General features: G+C 47.8%; 1 protein-coding gene across 4 annotated transcripts in view; it reads left to right on the top strand.

The window, feature by feature from the left end:
* The window catches only part of CNTFR (ciliary neurotrophic factor receptor), a 39,420-nt gene extending 36,667 nt beyond the window's left edge, over positions 1-2,753 (top strand). For all 4 annotated transcript variants that reach the window (XM_057498781.1, XM_036897997.2, XM_036897998.2 and 1 more), the window contains 3 exons: positions 1,422-1,602; positions 1,858-2,026; positions 2,118-2,753. In XM_057498781.1, the coding sequence (XP_057354764.1) occupies positions 1,422-1,602; positions 1,858-2,026; position 2,118 (351 nt within the window). In that variant the 3' untranslated portion in view covers positions 2,119-2,753. The remainder of the gene's footprint in view (positions 1-1,421; positions 1,603-1,857; positions 2,027-2,117) is intronic.
* Positions 2,754-16,794: the final 14,041 nt, after the last annotated feature.

The following is a 16,794-nucleotide window of genomic DNA, read 5'->3' as shown; positions in this document are numbered from 1 at the left end:
CTGAACCAGGCAAGAAGGAGCTGAAAAAGCTGGGGCTTCTCAGACAGAGGGGGTCTTTGCACATCAAAAGGGGGAACCAGAGGAGGAACTGGGCCCTGACTCCAGGAGAAGAGGATCTGTGGGGCCCACTGATCTTCCATGGCTGGAGTAGCACTTACTGAGCCCAGGTCTCAGCCCAAAATGGCTTTCACCCTGCTCCCGACCTTTACCAATGCCTCCTGCCTCAGGGCCAGACTTGGAGGACAGGAATTGGAGGGGCTTCCCACTCTACTCAGACCTGGCTGCACACAGATGAATACACATACACACGTGTGCATGTCCTCTCAGCCTGCCAGGTCAGGTGTCCTGGACCCTGGCTTTCTGGGGGAAGATTGGAACAGGGACCAAAAAAGCCCTGAAGCCAGACGTGGCCCAGAGCGGGCCCCCTCCTCCGCCCCTGCCCGCTGCCCCTGTTTACGAGGCGGCTTAATGAGGCGGCGGGTGCCGCTGAGATGAACCAGAGCCCAGCCTGAGCCTGGGAGGGGCGCCGGACAAGCAGGCCAGCCGGGAGAATGGGGGAGACCAGCAGTATAGGGCTGCCGGGGCGGGGGTTGGGTGGCGATCCCTCCAGGAGGAAATGGAGCAGCTGGGCTGCTGTCCTGGCTCCCTGGGAGCTGCCCCTACCCCTTCCCACCTCAGGCAGGGTAATAACCCCTGCTGGGGCCAGGCTGGTGGGTGCACTAGGCATGTGGGAAACCAGGCCCTGATCTGGAACCCATGATGACAGAGCTGGCTACAGTCTGTTGGGTACTTACCATGAGCCTGTGAGTTCATTACAACCCTGCATGACACATTGTTAAGCCATTTTACAGAGGAGGACAGCAAGGCATGTGGAAGTTAAGTAACTTGGTCACCTAGCTAGTAGGGGTTGGAGCTAAATTTGGACTCAGGTAGCCAGGCAACATGTCTGTATTTGTAACCTTCCCTCTAAACTGCTTCTTGATGGGAGAGGGCAGCACAACACCGTGCCCTTCCTCACTTGTCACTCTCACCACCTCCAGGCTGGGACTGAGGTCAGCACTGAGGCGGGGGTTGGGGTGGGGGGTTGTGACAGAGCTGCTGTGACAGCAGATGCACACTAAGGAAAGCCCTCCTCCTGCTCCCCTGGGCCTGCTTCCAGGCTCCTTAAAGATTTCCTTGCTCTCCTTTAAGAACATCTTCTCTCCCTGGGCAGGGATGGGGGTTGAGGGGTGTCTCCTCCCTGAGATGTCTTTACTTTTCCTCGTGAATATTCTCAAGATTCCCCTCCCTCCCCCAGGGGAGTATGAATTCCCCCCAAGGGGCCTTCGCTATTTTTTCCATGGAAATGTTCTCACTTCCTCTGGGGGTGTTTCACCCTCCTGACCCCTGAGGGTCTCCCCTACCCGGTGGTCTGGATGCAGGTGGAGCTGTCTGATGGCACAGCACACACCATCACGGATGCCTACGCTGGGAAGGAATATATCATCCAGGTGGCGGCCAAAGACAATGAGATCGGGACGTGGAGTGACTGGAGTGTGGCTGCTCATGCCACACCCTGGACTGAGGAGCCACGACACCTCACCACTGAAGCCCAGGCCCCCGGTGAGCCCGCCCCCACCCTCTGTGCTCTCAGTGGGCCTGAGCTGTAGCCTGACTGTCCTGCTCCCTGGACTTGGAGCCACTGCCCTGAAGGTCTCCACACTGTGTGGCTACCACATTCCTGTCTGCCCGTCTGGGCTCTGCTGTTTCCGGTCCTTGCTGAGTCTACATTTTTTGGTAGGGGCCATTGGGTGGAGGAGTCATCTGTGAGCCTTAAGAAAGCAGGGACCCCAGCCCTTAGTTTCCTGTGTTCCCCAGAGACCACGACCAGCACTACCAGCTCACTGGCACCCCCGCCCACCACGAAGATCTGTGACCCTGGGGAGCTGGGCAGCGGTGGAGGACCCTCGGCACTCTTCTTGATCAGTGTCCCCATCATTGTGGCCCTGGCTGTCGCTGCCACCACTGCCAGCAGTCTCCTGATCTGGTGAGCTGAGTGAGGCTGGGCAGCACAGGGGAGCCTGAGGAGACCCCCACTCCACCCTCATTCCTCACAGCGCCCTGCCTTGTCTCCCCAGAGCCCAGCATCAGTGAGGACGTGCCAGCGCACCTGCAAAGGAGCAGGAGGCCGGAGCTGAGCCCGCAGAGCCTGGTTTCTATTTTGCACACGGGCAGGAGGACCTTCTGCATTCTCTTCAGACACAATTTGTAGAGATCCCGGCGGGCCCGGGCCTGCTGCCCCCTAGCCCCGCCACACCATACCGGCCCTCCTCCCTCCCTTGGGTGGAGGACCCTGCAGCTAACCCACCCACCAAAGACCCCCACTTCCACCTTGTCCTCTTGGGCGGGACCCTCCAATGCCAGCGACTCCCAGGAGCCCTTGGGGGCCTGAGGGGAGCTCCTCACATCTGTAATTTCTCCTCCTGTTCCAGCCTCCTGTCTGTCCCAGGGTCTCTGTTGCCACCATCAGATTATAAGCTCCTGACGCTGGGGGGGCCCAGCCATTCCCCTCCCCCCAGCATCCACACTTTTCAGTCCCCCACCTCTGCCCCTGTTTTGTATGACCCTCCCCTTTCCCTTCTCTGCTCCACAGTATTTAATGCCCTGTCAGTCCCTTCTAGTCTGACTCAATGGTAACTTGCTGTATTTGAATTTTTTATAGATGTATATACAAGGGTGGGGGGTGGGGGTTCTCATTAAACGTCACCATTTCATGAGTCCTTGAACAGACCCACTTTGGGAGGGTATCTTTTTTCCAAGGATCCCTCCCCTTCCAGGCCTAGAGGAGGGAAGAAATTATAGTTGGAGGGAGACAACTTTCTCCATTTGGTGGGGAGAAGCAGTTCAGCTCTCAGAAAAATGTGTGTGGGGATGGGGCTTTCTGCTTCTCTGGGGTGGGGTGGAGGCATAGGGCTCCCTGGAGGCCAGAGGCAGAGTTGTGGGGAATCAGGGGTCCTAATGAGGCAGGTTCCACATGGCGGTGTCCAGTCAGTCTTAGAGGCTGCTGAGTCCTGGCAGGGCACAGGCCTGTCTGTGGTTATCTCCAGAGCTGCCTCCCGTGAAGGCCCAGGCTTTATCCACAAGTGCAGAGATGCAAGAAGGCGAGGAGGTCAGGCTTCAGCCTGCGGGTAGGGGTTGTCATCCCTGCCATCCAGGAGACAGTCTAGGGGTCCTGGCAGGTCAGGTCTGGGGCTCAGCCAGTCCACAGGGCTCAGAATGCAGAGTCCTGGGCCTGAAGGAGGCCACTTGGAATGTGACTAGGGATGGACCTGTGCTTCAGGACTGGAAATGTGCACTATGAATACCCCAAGGTTAGGTTACACATGGGACTTGGTGTGAGCGGGGGAGGAGCTGGCTTTGGTTTTGCAGGTTCCCAGTCTGGTCCCCCCACACCCTTCTAGTCCATAGATTAGGAATCCAGGGCCCCTTTGATTTCTCCTCAGAGGAGGGGCCCCTGGCTGCCCCAAGCCTGCTCAAGTCTAGTTCTCTTGTAGAAGCTGCCTTACTGCAGCTCCTTAGCTGAGGATATCGGGCTCAGGCCAGGCTGGCAGCTACCTCTGGCCTGGGGGAAGGGGGAAAGGGTTAGTTAGACCAGAGCCCCAACCTGTAGAGCCAGGCATGGCCTTGCTCTGGGTGGCTGGAACAAGAAGAGAGAAATGGAGCCAAAGCCATGAACACGCTGGTACACGGCAGGTACTGAGCTCTTACACACCCAGTTACGTGGCAGGTACTGAGCTTTTACAAACCCAGGCACACGGCAGGTACTGAGCACTGCACCTCCACTGGGCCACTAGTCATCCCACTGCCACACTCCCTCCAGCCAGGGTCAGAAAATGGATGTTCCTTGCTGGTGTCACCAGGCCTGCCTGGGATCACGCCCTGGGACGAGGGATCCACAGTGCCTCAAACACCAATGGTTCAGGCCTGGACAGGACCTGAGGCTAGGGTTGGGACTGAGTGAAGGTGGCTGGCTCTCTTCCAGGAGGGAGACACCATGGAAAGCAAAATGACCTGATGTCGGGGGGTAGAGAGGCCCTTGTCTTTTCCAGCCAAATAGTCGCCTCATTTGCAGGAAGAGGCTTCCAGGGTGGACATCCAGAGAAGTGGCTGTGGACCTGCCACTGTACCCTGGGCCCCTGGCTCTGCCTATCTGTCTGGTCCCTGTGAGATGTGGCTCAGTTCCGAACCTGCACTCCAGGTCCAGCAGGGGTGGAGAGAGGAGGGAGTCACCAAGTCTTGCCAAGGACACTATTGCTGGGATGGGTCTCAGCCTCCCACTTCCCTGTCCTTGTGGTAAGGGGACTGAAGTTAGCCTGTGCTGCCTTCCTGCCTTGAGAGCCTTGGTCAGCACTGACCCACGTTTCACCCACCCAGGGCTTGGGCATCAGCAATCTGGCCTCCATTAGCAACATGGGAAAGCAGTTCTGTCGGGTCTGGGGAGGACCAAGCTGCAAAGTGGCTGGAGGGGCAGTGTCATTGCCTCTGACGGGCTTGGGCCTGGGGTGGTCATCCCTTCTTGGGGGTCCGGGTCCTCAACCTCACAGAGGCTGCTTGCCTTGGAGAGTCTTGGCTGCTGTCCATGGCTACCTCTGAGAGCTGTCCCTCCACATCTATTATTTCCTATGGTAGTTCTGGGGAGCTGGAGATAAGTATAAACATCTCTTGGAGCTAAATCAGAACCCAGAGAATTAAACCACCACTGGGGGAGGTTTGGATCCCAGGCCCGATGTGCACAGCAGCCCAGCCTTTTAGCCCACTAGTTCTCTGCTTCCCTAAGTTGCCCTGGAAATGTGGACCCTCTTCTATTACCCATTCCTATAATGCTCTCTCAACTCTGCCCCCATCATCTCCTTGTTGAACCCATTCCCATCTCTGTTACTGTCTCTGTTCCATTCCTGTCTCTGAACATGTCTTTGTCCTGGTCCCTATCCTAGTGTTTCTGTCTTTAGCTTATCTCTGTCACTCTGTCTCCTGTCTTAGCTGCCCTGTCTCTCTAGCCATCTCTTTCTCTGTCTGCATCTCTGTTTGCCTCTCTGTCCCTCCTCCTTGTCTCTCAGTCTTCCCTTTTTCTGCCTTCCTGTCTGTCTGTGTGTGTGTCCCCATCTCAGAGTCCCTGGGTCTCTGTGTTTCTGTCTCTGTCTGCATGTATCTGCATGTCCATCTCTGTGTCTTTGCTTCCCTCTGTGTCTTCCTGCTCTGGTCTAGCCCCCAGCCTGTGGCTCTCTGGCCTGAGCTGGGGCTGTCCTGGCTTCTGCTGCCCCCTCTCGGCCACCTGCCTGCCCTTCATTCCTGCTCCTGGGCAGGCAGCTGTCAGCATACACATCCCTTGTCTGCTTTCCAGCAGCCAACCAGAAGAAAGGGAGGTGGTCAGGACACTAGGCAGGAATCCCTTGAGCAGTCTCTGACCCTAAGAATTTCCCAGAGCCAGTGAGCTCACTAATCCCCTAGGCTGGGTCTCTGAGAAAGTTCATTCTCACGTAGAGAGAACAGAATGCTTGCACAAACCCTGGCTCTGTGCCCTGCACCTGTGTGTCTTTATGCCTTGAGGCCCATACGTTCACTGTGCCCACAGCCCAGAGCTACTGGACCTTGCCAGATAGAGATATGACCCTCAGATGGTGGCACCTGTGCTGGGATGCAGGGCCAAGGCCCTGGAGGCCAGAAGGATTGGGATGTCATCTTCACATCCTTCCCTCAGAGGAGGGCAGAGGGTCAGGCTGGAGGAGACCTCATCTGACAGGGCTACTTTGATGGGGAAGGCTAATCTGAAGGTGAGTAGGTTTGAGAGGGCCTGAATGACTGGATTAGTCAAGGGGAGGCTGGTCTGGGACAGGCTGTGAAGAGATCTTGTTAGGAAGGGCCAATCTGATGGGGTAGAAAGACTACTCTGCAGGAACATGGGTTTCAGAATAGGCTCACCAACTAGTCCTCATCTGTTTGGAACTTCCCAGTTTTAGCACTGAATATATCAAATCCTGAGAAACCCCTCAGTCCCAGGCAAACTGGAGCAGTTGGTCACCATACCTGAGCAGGCCTTGCTAACAGTGCCAGTCTGATGAGAGACCCATCTGTGGGTCAGTGGATCTGAGCTGGGCTGGTCTCACACCATCCAGAAGGAAGGTGGCTTGGAGACTGGCCACCAGGGGGCAGGGCAAGTTCTCAGGAGAATCAGAGGTAAAGGCTCCAGAGAGGCAGCCACGCAGTTTGGGGCTTTGAGCACAGTGTGTTACCGTGCCATTGTGAAGGTTTGTGGTGACCGTGTATAGCTGTGCAGTTATGTTTTTGTGTGATTAGGTGACCAGGGGCACATCTGCTGTGTGACTGTGTCGCCCATGACAAAGAGAGCCTAGTGTGACCTTGGCCGAGGCCTTACCAGTGGCTATAGGGGAGAGAGCAAGAGCATCTTGCAGCACCAGGACAGGGAGGTGGTGGGAGTGGGGCAGTCAGAGAAGGTCTGGAAAGGGCTGAGATGAGGAGTGACAGGAACCAGGCTCCCTACCCGTGCCTTCCCCTGCTCACTATAGTAGTATTCCCTGCAAGTCCGGACATGAGAGCTAAGTGCTTTGGTCACACACAGGAGCAGCAGCCCCCAGGCTGAGGCCCTGCATGCCATCCACTCCAGCTTCTCTCTGTTCCCTTCAGCTGGACACCCCGTCCCCACTCCCCAGTCACTGTTCCCATCTCTCCTACTCCACATCTTGTTTCATGCTGTGCTCAGCCTGGATGTTCTCCTGTGAAGCCTTTGAAGTTTCTATGAGGCTGCTTCCATGAAACCCTACCTGCTCATTTTCGTTACCGTGGACTGAACACCCACTATGTTCTGAGGCCTCCTATGGGCAGGCCCCTGTCTTACCCCAGCGACTTACCCTAGCTGGGGGCTGGGGGCTGCAAGGGTCTTGCCCAGAGGTGGTGGGTATGAATTGAGGGAAGAGGTATGTACACGGCAAGGCTGGGATCTCTGGGTGAGGACAGAAAAGTGAAGCCGTCACAGAATCCTACCCCTTTCCTACACCCCACTAACAAAATGGACAAAAGCCAAAAATAACCAAAACAAAAATACTGCTACAAATTCAAGTCCAACCAAACAAGGAAATTTGTTTTATAAACTTTAAAATGTGACAGCCAAGGAAAGTAACAGAAGATTGTGGTGCAGTGGGTGAGTGGTATGTCTCCTAACCTCATGCCCAAATGTAGCATCAAGTAAAGGTGAGTCAACAAAATACCCAAAATTCTCACTCAGATCCTGCAACCTGTAGGAAATGGACTGTTGAGTGAGCAGGTAGTCTTAGGAGAAGTCTGGGGAAAAAAACCCTTTGTAAGTAGAAGTCCCTAAGGAGAAGCAAGAAGTGCTGCCATGGCATCTTCCAGCATGTGGGGTTAAGGTTTGGGAGCCAAGCCAAAGCCTACAGGACGGCATGTGCGCCACACCCCAGCTGGAGCAAGAACTCTAACAGGACTTCAGACAGCACTCCAACCCCATCAAGGTCAGCAGGCAGCCCCAGCCAAGCCACCTGCAGGCTACAGAAATGGGGTGGGTGGGTTTGAAAGCAGTAGCCAGCTCCTTGGTCCAGACAAGATAGGAAGAGGTTTAAGGACCTCCACTGCAGAGCAAGGATGTGCTAAATGGGAGCCATGGTAGATAGTTGTAAAAGGAAAGGAAATGGCACGGCCTGAAGGTATACAAGCCACAGCCCCAATATAGGCAGGAAGGAAAGAGGGAAAGTGGGGAGGAAGGCAGGAAAGAAGGGAGCAATGGAGGCAAAAGGAACAAGGAAGACAGAATGCAAAAAAATAGATGAAGACCCCAATCTAGAAGAAAACACAACCACAGGAATAAAAGCAGTTCCTGTAAAGTTCTTCCTGTTACAGACCCTAACAATTGTATGCAATCAATAGACCTCAGAGACAAGATGATAAGCCAACAGAATGAGATGAAAAGGGAGATTACAGAACTAAAGAAAAATAATAAAGGGCCAAAACAATACCTTTATAGATGTACTAAATAAACTAGAGACAGCAAAACAGAGTAGGTGTTGCTGAAAATCCAAATCATGTGTAGGAAAGGCTTGAGATAGTGAGAATAAATGTCATGGCAAAGATAAAGATATTAGAGCAATTAGAGTGAAGTTAATAGACATGACAAAGACAAGCTACTATAAGCATAATTGTTGGGGACCTGAAAGTAGAAGTTCCAAAAACGGAACAGAAAAAGACATTAAGGTATGAAATACAGAAAAGCTTTCTCTGAAGTGAAGGAGGAACTAAATATTCAGATTGGAAGTGCACACTATACAAGAAAAATTGATACAGAATATTTGACATTAAGACAGACTGATTTGGTTATCAAACTTTAGGGATAAAACAAGAATACCTTTGAAACCTAGGCAGAAAAAGCAAGTCATATACAAGGGAAAAATTCAGATCTCAGATTTCTCCAGGGTGATATTCAATAAAACGATCACAGAACAGTATCTACAAAGTTTTGAGGGTAAAAGAGTGTCACCCCAAAACATAACCAAAAAAGTGGCTGATCTCAGTCACTTATTTGGGGATATAGAACTCGTGAGCCCTTCTGGAAAACATGACTCAGTGACAAAATCCAGTCTGCTAAGAGATGAATAAAAATAATGAGTTGACGAAGGGAAATTCATGGTAGAAGGACTGGTGGTAAACATTAATTCCATTTAGGTTTAGATTAAACTGGGGATTTTAGTTGCAGAACAGGATGTAAATACTATAAACCTTGATAAACTGAAAACATTGGCAACATAATCTGAAGTTGAGAGGGGGTGAAAAGGAGAGTATAAGTACTAATCACATTTTTTTTCATAGTTCAGAGCAACTAATAGCATATAAAACTGAAACATAATGCCAAAAATCCTACTCTAATCTCTTAATCAAAATCATTTTTCTTAACTTGAAAGGGGTCTTTTAGGAATGAGTATTTCTGAGGTGAAGAAATATTTAGCTGAAGTTCAATTATTCCTTCATTTTCATTTGTTTCTTTTCCCTCTATTAAATTCCAGTAAAAGTATACTTTGTGCTTTTGGTTAAAAAAATAGCTTGTACAGTATGTCTTATTCTTATATAATTTTTCCACCTGCCTGATTCTCATTCTACACACTTCTCTTTCTCAATGCTTTATGACTACCAAATGTTAATAATGATCATTTCTGGCTGGTGAGATACTGAGTAATTTGTGCATTTTTCTTTGTATTCTTTTTATGGCTTATAGATAATTTAAAAATAATAAGCATGTATCTTTTTTCAATCTATTTTTTAAAAAAGACCATCCATCCATCCATCTCTTTTGGTTTATAACAAATCACTTAACATCTGTAAACCTCAGATTCCTCATCTTCAATCTGGGAATAACAAGATCTACATTAGAGGATGTTTAAAGATTGTGAGAAAATATGCCACCTCCCTAGTGATAGACTGAATAATGGCCCCAGATGTGTCCATATCTTAATTCCTAGGACCTCTGAATGTTAATTTATATGGCAAAGGGATTCTGCAGCTGTGATTAAGTTAAGGCTCTTGAGATGGGAAGATTATACTGGATCATCAGGTGGTCCTGATGTAATCATGACCATCCTAATAGAAGATAAGGTGGAGGAATCAGAGTCAGAGGAGAAGGTGATGGGATAACAGAAGCAGAGACTGGGAGATGGAGGAAAGGTCAACAAGCCAAGGAATATAGGCAGCTTCTCAAAGCTGCAAAGGCAAGGGAATTGATTCTACCCTCAGAGCCTCCAAAAGGAACCAGCCCTTCCCAGACCTTGACTTTGGCCCAGTGAAACTGATTTCAGACCTCTGGCCTTCAGACTGTAAGAGAATAAATCTGTGTGTTTGAGGTCACTAAATTTATGGTAATTTGTGAAAACAGCAAAAGGAAACTAATGTTTACAACCTTCCTATGTGCTGTTCCCCTGGCCCAAGTTGACCTCCTCATCCAAATCTTTCATCCCCCAAGCTTCTACTGGTTCAGTATTTGATTCGGATTTTCCTGACACCACCTACCTTCCCCTGCTGCCCAGAGGTGGAATGTCATCCCCCATCACTACACTCATCACTGTGTTAGCTCATGGATAGATCTCTCTCCCTCATCAGCTGGGTATATGTGAGGAAGGGGCAGCCCAGCCCCATCTACCTACCTAGCTTAGCAGAGGACCCAGCTGGGTAACTATTAAATGAATAGATGAATAAATGAGGGCCAGTTGGGAAATTCGTACCATATAAATAACCATTACTCTCTTTCCTTCATGTCAGGATCTCTCCCTTCCCTATTGCCACCTGGCTGCCTCTCCCACCAGTCTGTCTGCCACATACATTCATCCAATCTCTAGAAAACTCATCTGTGCCTTTATCTCTGACTTCTCTCCTCAGTCAATGGTCCAAAACACATTTTTTGACACCTGTTGTGCAAGTTTGTCAGTAGGTTTACCTTTGCATGCACCTGTGCATGTGTTATGGAGACCTGTGAACCTCTTCATATGTATTTTCCTGGATATGTGGTATGTGTGTAGTGAGTGTCAGGTGTATCTCTGTATGGATGTCTATTTTCATGTGCATGCCTGTGTCTGCGGGTAGGCTGTTGTTTCTATATACATGTGTCTTTGCTTGTATATATGTGTGTCTCTGCTTTGCAGGTTGTATGTACACGTCTTAGTGTGTATGTATATGCAGAGAAGGATACCTTTTGATTTTTGCCCCCAAGGGATGTCACTGCCTGAGGCAGGAGCTAGCAGGCTGGGATAATTTACTGAGATATAGACTGAGTTTTGGTCCAGTTGTAGTCTTCCCTTTCCTGTCTCAGGAAGATGGCTGGGCCTTTTTTCTCCCTGTCTGTCGGGATGAGGATCTCAGGGCCAAGGGTTTTTAGAGCACACAGTCACCAAGTCTTAATGAACGTGGAGTGGGGAGAGAAGGGAGAGGGAAAAGCCTTGTATGAACTCTGTTGACTGGGAGATGGTAGGACTGTTTATTGAACTAGTTAGCACAGGAGGAGGACAGGCTTTGGGGAAGTTTAAATAACCATGACTCAGATATTCAATCACTTGTCAAGGTCACTCAGCAAGGGGCAAACAAGCTCAGATGTAGACCTGTCAAGTGTAAGGCACTAGTGGGACCTCTTGATAGAAGGCGTCTAGTCAGCAGTTAAGAGAACAAACTCTAGGGTCAGACAAACCTGGGTTCCTGTTGACCTTGGACAAGGTGATTAATGTCTCTAAGGATCAGTTTCCTTAAGTGGAAAATAGGAAAATAGCGCATGCCTCATAGGGTCATTGTAAAGATTCAATGAGCTGATATACATAAGGAAATAAGCACAGTGCCTGCCATGTTGTAAACACTCCATAAATCTTAGTTTTTAATAACAGTAGCCACCGCAGCAGCAACAAATACAAGTCTGGGACCTGGGAGTGAGGTCTGGATTGGTGTCAATGCACTGTCAGCACAAAAATGAACACTGAAGCCATGTGCAGAGGAAGAGCTCACCTAAGAGGGTGGGCGCAGAGAGCAGAGCCCACCAAAGCAGCTGAGGAGGGGCCAGAGAGATGAGGAAGACAGCATGCTGGAGTTGAGGGCCTGCAGCAAATCTGGATTTTAATCCAGACTCTATCACTGCTGCTGTGGGGCCTTAGGAAAACCCCAAGATTGCCTTGAGCATGCGTTCCTTCACCTGTTGCCTGGACCTGTCTTGCATTCAGGTGAGGGATGTCTATAATGATGTAGAGCACTGACAGGGTCTAGGTGCTTAATGAACAGTGGCTGTTGCTTTAGGAGGAGGAATAAACGTTCCCAGAGAGAGCGGCTTCATGAAAGACAAGGGAAGATAGGATTTCAAAAGGCTTCTACAGCCTCAGTGCTGTCAAGAAATCAACAAAGATAAGGACAAAAAAGTATTCACTGGATGTGACAAGAAGGTGAACATGACCTTGGTGAGCCAGATTCAGGAATGGTGAGAGCAGAAGATGGGGGCAGTGGCTGAGGAGTGATGGGAGGTGGGGATGTGGTGCTGAGAAAGCAGGTGATAGTTGGCAGGGATGATGAGTGAGTAGGTGGGTATGGGGCAACGACTGGTACGGTTTTGAGATGGAGAAATCAGAGCATAGGGCAAGTTTGCCTGTCCAAGAGTGTAACTGCTTTGTGTCCACCCTGCCCCCACCTCCCAAGGACTGGCTCCAGCCTTGGGACCCTTTGTTTTCCACACAAGGCCTCTCTGTCTGGGCATAGACCATGGTGTAATCCTAGGGCCCCAACCTGGGTCACTCAGTCCTGAAGCCAGGCACCTCCTCTCTCTGCCCTACTTTTCAGTGTGATGTAGGAAAAGCTAAAGTGGCTCACACCTTCTGCCTGGGCCTTAGGGGTTAGTCCCTGTCCCTGCCTGCCTGGATCTGCACAGCCCAGGGGAGATGGACAGTAATAATAAAAATAGCTGTCAATTATATCCTTTCTTCTGGCTCCTTCCCACTGCTATTTAAACATGCCTGTGTAAGAAACATGTAAGAAATGTTTAGAAATTAAAAAAAAAACTTTCTCTGATTCCACATGCTTTTGTTTCGATTCTCTTTCCTCCTAATTTCTTGTCAATCCTCTTGAAAGTCATCTTTGTTTCCTCAACTTCTTACTTTTAAAACCTCTAAAATCTGATGTCCACCACATACCACATCTTCACTGTCCACTGCCCACTGGAACTGCTTTTTGCCAAGATAATCAACGACCTTGTTCTTAAGTCCAGTGGTCCCTTTTGTATAAACTACTGGACCTCTCTTTGACATTTTGGATTGCTGACTCCTCCCTCCCTGAACCTCTGTCCTTTCTTGGCTTCTGGTGGGAAGTGCCTTTCAGTCATATGGCTATCATGGAAGCCACCATGTTATGAACCCTTATTAGCCAAAGTAGTGAGTCAACAAACAGATGCCTAGTTCCAGGTTCAGGGCCCGGCATCTGACCAAAGCCAGGCTGATGAGAACTAAAGTCCCTAGAAACTTTGGAACTAGAACTGAGAAAGATAAGCCAGAACGAACCGAAAGAGATGAGCTAACATCTTATTGGGTACCTGGGTTTAAGCTGTAAAATTGAGACTTGTCTGAACCATCAGACTATGTGGATTGGAGAGGCCTATGAAGCTTGTCTGGAGAGAAAAATGGAGAGAGAAGAGGCAGGGTGGGGACAAGTAGGACTTCAGTTTCTGTTGTTGCAGGTCATACAGGTGTCCAGTCTTTGGGGGGTGGCAGTGGTAACAGGTGGTTCCCAGTGGTGCAATTTTGAGTTCTTACTACAGGAGTGCCACAGAACTTGTAAAGCTGGCAGATTGAACTCTTGGTGCTTAGTATTTGGAGTAGCAATGCTGTGGTTTCCTCCTCAGGTTGTGTGGTTTGCTTTGGGTATTGTTCCTAGAAACTGAGCCTAAGTCCATTTCTCCAACCCTCCTAACAATTGTGCTAAATAACATCTTTTAACAAATCCTTTATATGCCTCAATACCCAGAGTGTAATCTATTATTTGTAAAAAAGAATTCTGATAAAATTACTATATTTAATAAATCTCATGTTCCAGCAATTATAAGAGGCAAGTTATTTTATAAACTATTAAGAAAAAAGAGGTTAAGAGACTATTACATGCCATTAATTGTAAGACATACACTGATTTCAGAGTTGTTTAAACTAGAAAAACAACAAAAACCAGGAAAAAAAACCAATTAGGACCAATGAAATGTGTTATTAGCAAAAGGAATCCTCCTCCAGATGAAATTGACATACAGCTGATTATGGTTTTAAAAGAATTGTATCATCTGGGAAGAAAAATAAAACCACACCCCATCCTCAAATGCAGAGATCTGTGATTGCTCAATCCCAAAATAATCCCTTAAACACCAGAAGAAAGTGTAGTGCTAATCATTACAGTTCCCCACAGAGAACTCCACAATGGCGTTCTCAGAACACTGGATAAGGAAGGTATCACATTCTGTGAGCAAAACCTAGGGTAACTAGATTGGCTGGCTGAGGAACTATGTAGCCAAAGTAGTGAGTCAACAAACAGATGCCTAGTTCCAACATTTTTATTCACGGTCCAAAAAAATATAGATGATGCTCTGGATTAGTGACCACTGTACAGTGCTTTCTTTTTACTCTATTGTATTCTCTATTTCTTCTATCTCTAAATATCAGAGTTTTGGGGGAGGATGAGAGTAGTTCGAAGTCAGCTTAAACAAAGGCATTGGGATTATTAGAAGCCTTATTCACACTTTATAGAGACCCGACTGGAACATGAAAGGACATTACCCAAAGAACCTATACATGAACAATAATGATTCTATGATATAACTTCCAGAAGCAGTAGCTGGATGTGTTATTGAACTGCCCTTCTTTGGAGAGTTCATATTTAAAACCATAATGAACTTATTATTAAAACCTTCATTGAACTTATTGACATATGTAGAGTGGGATGGTTGGATTATGCAGGTGAGGGCATTTTTGGAATCATACATTGGAAAATGATGTGTGTGTGTTGGGCAAAGATAGACTATATTCAACACCTGCCATTCTGCTTTTTTAGGATCTCCCCTATCCTAGGAACCACTACCCCACCACCAATGTTCATGGGGTTATCACGTGGACCACGTTAGACAATTTGATCCTCATCCATTCCTTGGCTATGGTTGATTAGTCCAGAGTTAAGCATCTAACTAAGATGGGCTAACAGTAATTGTTCCTGAGGAATTTGAAAACTGCAACCAAGAAAAAAACTAGTATCTTCTTGGATGCCTGGACAATAAACTTTTAAGCTGTGGGATTGTCCAAAGTTGTGTTTTCACCTTGTGGACCAGAAGAACATTTTATGCCAATCTGGGGATGGGCATGACAGGGACTGGGACAGGGTAGGGGAGGGAAATGAAGGAGACAATCAGAAAGTAATAGAGATGAGAGGTAACATTCACAAAAAATGGCTTTTGTGTCCACTAGTTCCAGTTCCTGAGGCACCCCTGTCTTCAGGTTTCAGCATCTGATTATAAATGTATCTTTCTGCTTAAGCCAGTTCTTTTTCTTCCTGGGTGAACTCATCCACTTTTATTGTTTGATTACTATTCCTTTGCTGATAACTCACAAAATGTTATCTTCAGCCTGACTTCTTTCTGAACCTCAGATCTGCTTATCCAACTGTCTATTGGACATCTTAATTTGGGTGCCCAATTGGTACCTCGAATACAACATATCCAAAACAGAATTCATCATCCCCACCACCCGAGGCTCCTGCTGAAACTCATCCCTTGTCATATGTCCTCTAGCTCAGTAAAGGGCAACTCCTTAATTACCAACGTGGGAGTTATCCCAGACTTTTCCCTCCCTGTTACCCACCATATCCTGTAGGTCTAGGTAGCTTTAAGTCGTGCCAATTGTAACTCCCAAATATCCTTAATACTTTCCTGTTTTCTCTACTCCTATTCCCCTAGATCACTTTAGTCCCTTGTCATTACTCCTTATCTTCACTCTCAAATGCCTTCAATCCCTCCTTCCACCAATTAGCCCAAATCATCCTTCTCATTTCTGGATATGATTACATTTACTCCTCTGCTCAAACTTCTTCAGTGCTCCCTATTGTTTTCAGGATAAAATCTGAACTACTGCAGCTGGATCCAAAATTCATTCATATTACATTCAGATATGCAATATATCACTCTCCTCTGTGTCCTAGAATGGACTTGATCTTGCTCACAATGCCCCCACCCTGCTGGGCAGGGTAACTAAAATTTAATTCATTTTGATAAACTCAGTGAAGTCCAAAATTTTATTTTAGACAGTCTCTAAGTAATTCAGTATATTTGAATGACTCTGTTTTTCAGATTATTTTACCCTTCCTTTTCTCATTTGCAGGATAACATTTGGATTTATAGGGATCTTATCTGAATTTCATGGCATTGGAGGGAGGGTCCATGTGGTCCTTGGGATTGTATCAAATGGCATTTTGCTGAGATGTGATTGGTCTGGTATAAATCAGTGATTCACAACCCTGCGAGATTAGATTTAGCTATTACTGAAACCATTTTACAGATGAGGAAGGTGAGGCTAAAAAAAGGTTAGGTAACTTGCCCAAGGTCACAAAGTTAAGTGGCAAAACGAGGAATCAACACCACCTTGATTCTGATAGGCACTTATATAGGCACTTAATCCAAATTAATGCTGGATTTGGGATCACTGAGAATCTTTAGTTTTAGGGATATGCTCATCCATGGGGAATATGTAGAGTGGGATGAAGAAAGGGTCCAGCTCGCCTCCCACAAACCACCTCTACAGGGCATCTTACAGGGACTGCTCTAGATGGGAGCACTCCTAAAAAGAGCACAGAACAAAACACCCAACATACGAAAAGGGAGGAGGAGGAATAAGAAGGGAGAGAAATAAAGAATCATCAGACCATGTTTATAATAGCTCAATAAGCGAGTTAAGTTAGACAGTAAGATAGTAAAGAAGCTAACCTTGAACCTTTGGTAACCACAAACTTAAAGCCTGCAATGGCAATAAGTACATACCTTTTAATAATCACCCTAAATGTAAATGGACTGAATGCACCAATCAAAAGACACAGAGTAATAGAATGGATAAAAAAGCAAGACCCATCCATATGCTGCTTACAAGAGACTCACCTCAAACGCAAAGACATGCACAGACTTAAAGTCAAGGGATGGAAAAAGATATTTCATGCAAACAACAGAGAGAAAAAAGCAGGTGTTGCAGTACTTGTATCAGACAA

The sequence above is a fragment of the Manis pentadactyla genome, chromosome 3, assembly GCF_030020395.1.
Source record: "Manis pentadactyla isolate mManPen7 chromosome 3, mManPen7.hap1, whole genome shotgun sequence".
Lineage (NCBI taxonomy): Eukaryota > Metazoa > Chordata > Mammalia > Pholidota > Manidae > Manis > Manis pentadactyla.
Note: the sequence above shows the minus strand (reverse complement) of the source record. Positions and strands in the feature narration are given on the sequence as shown.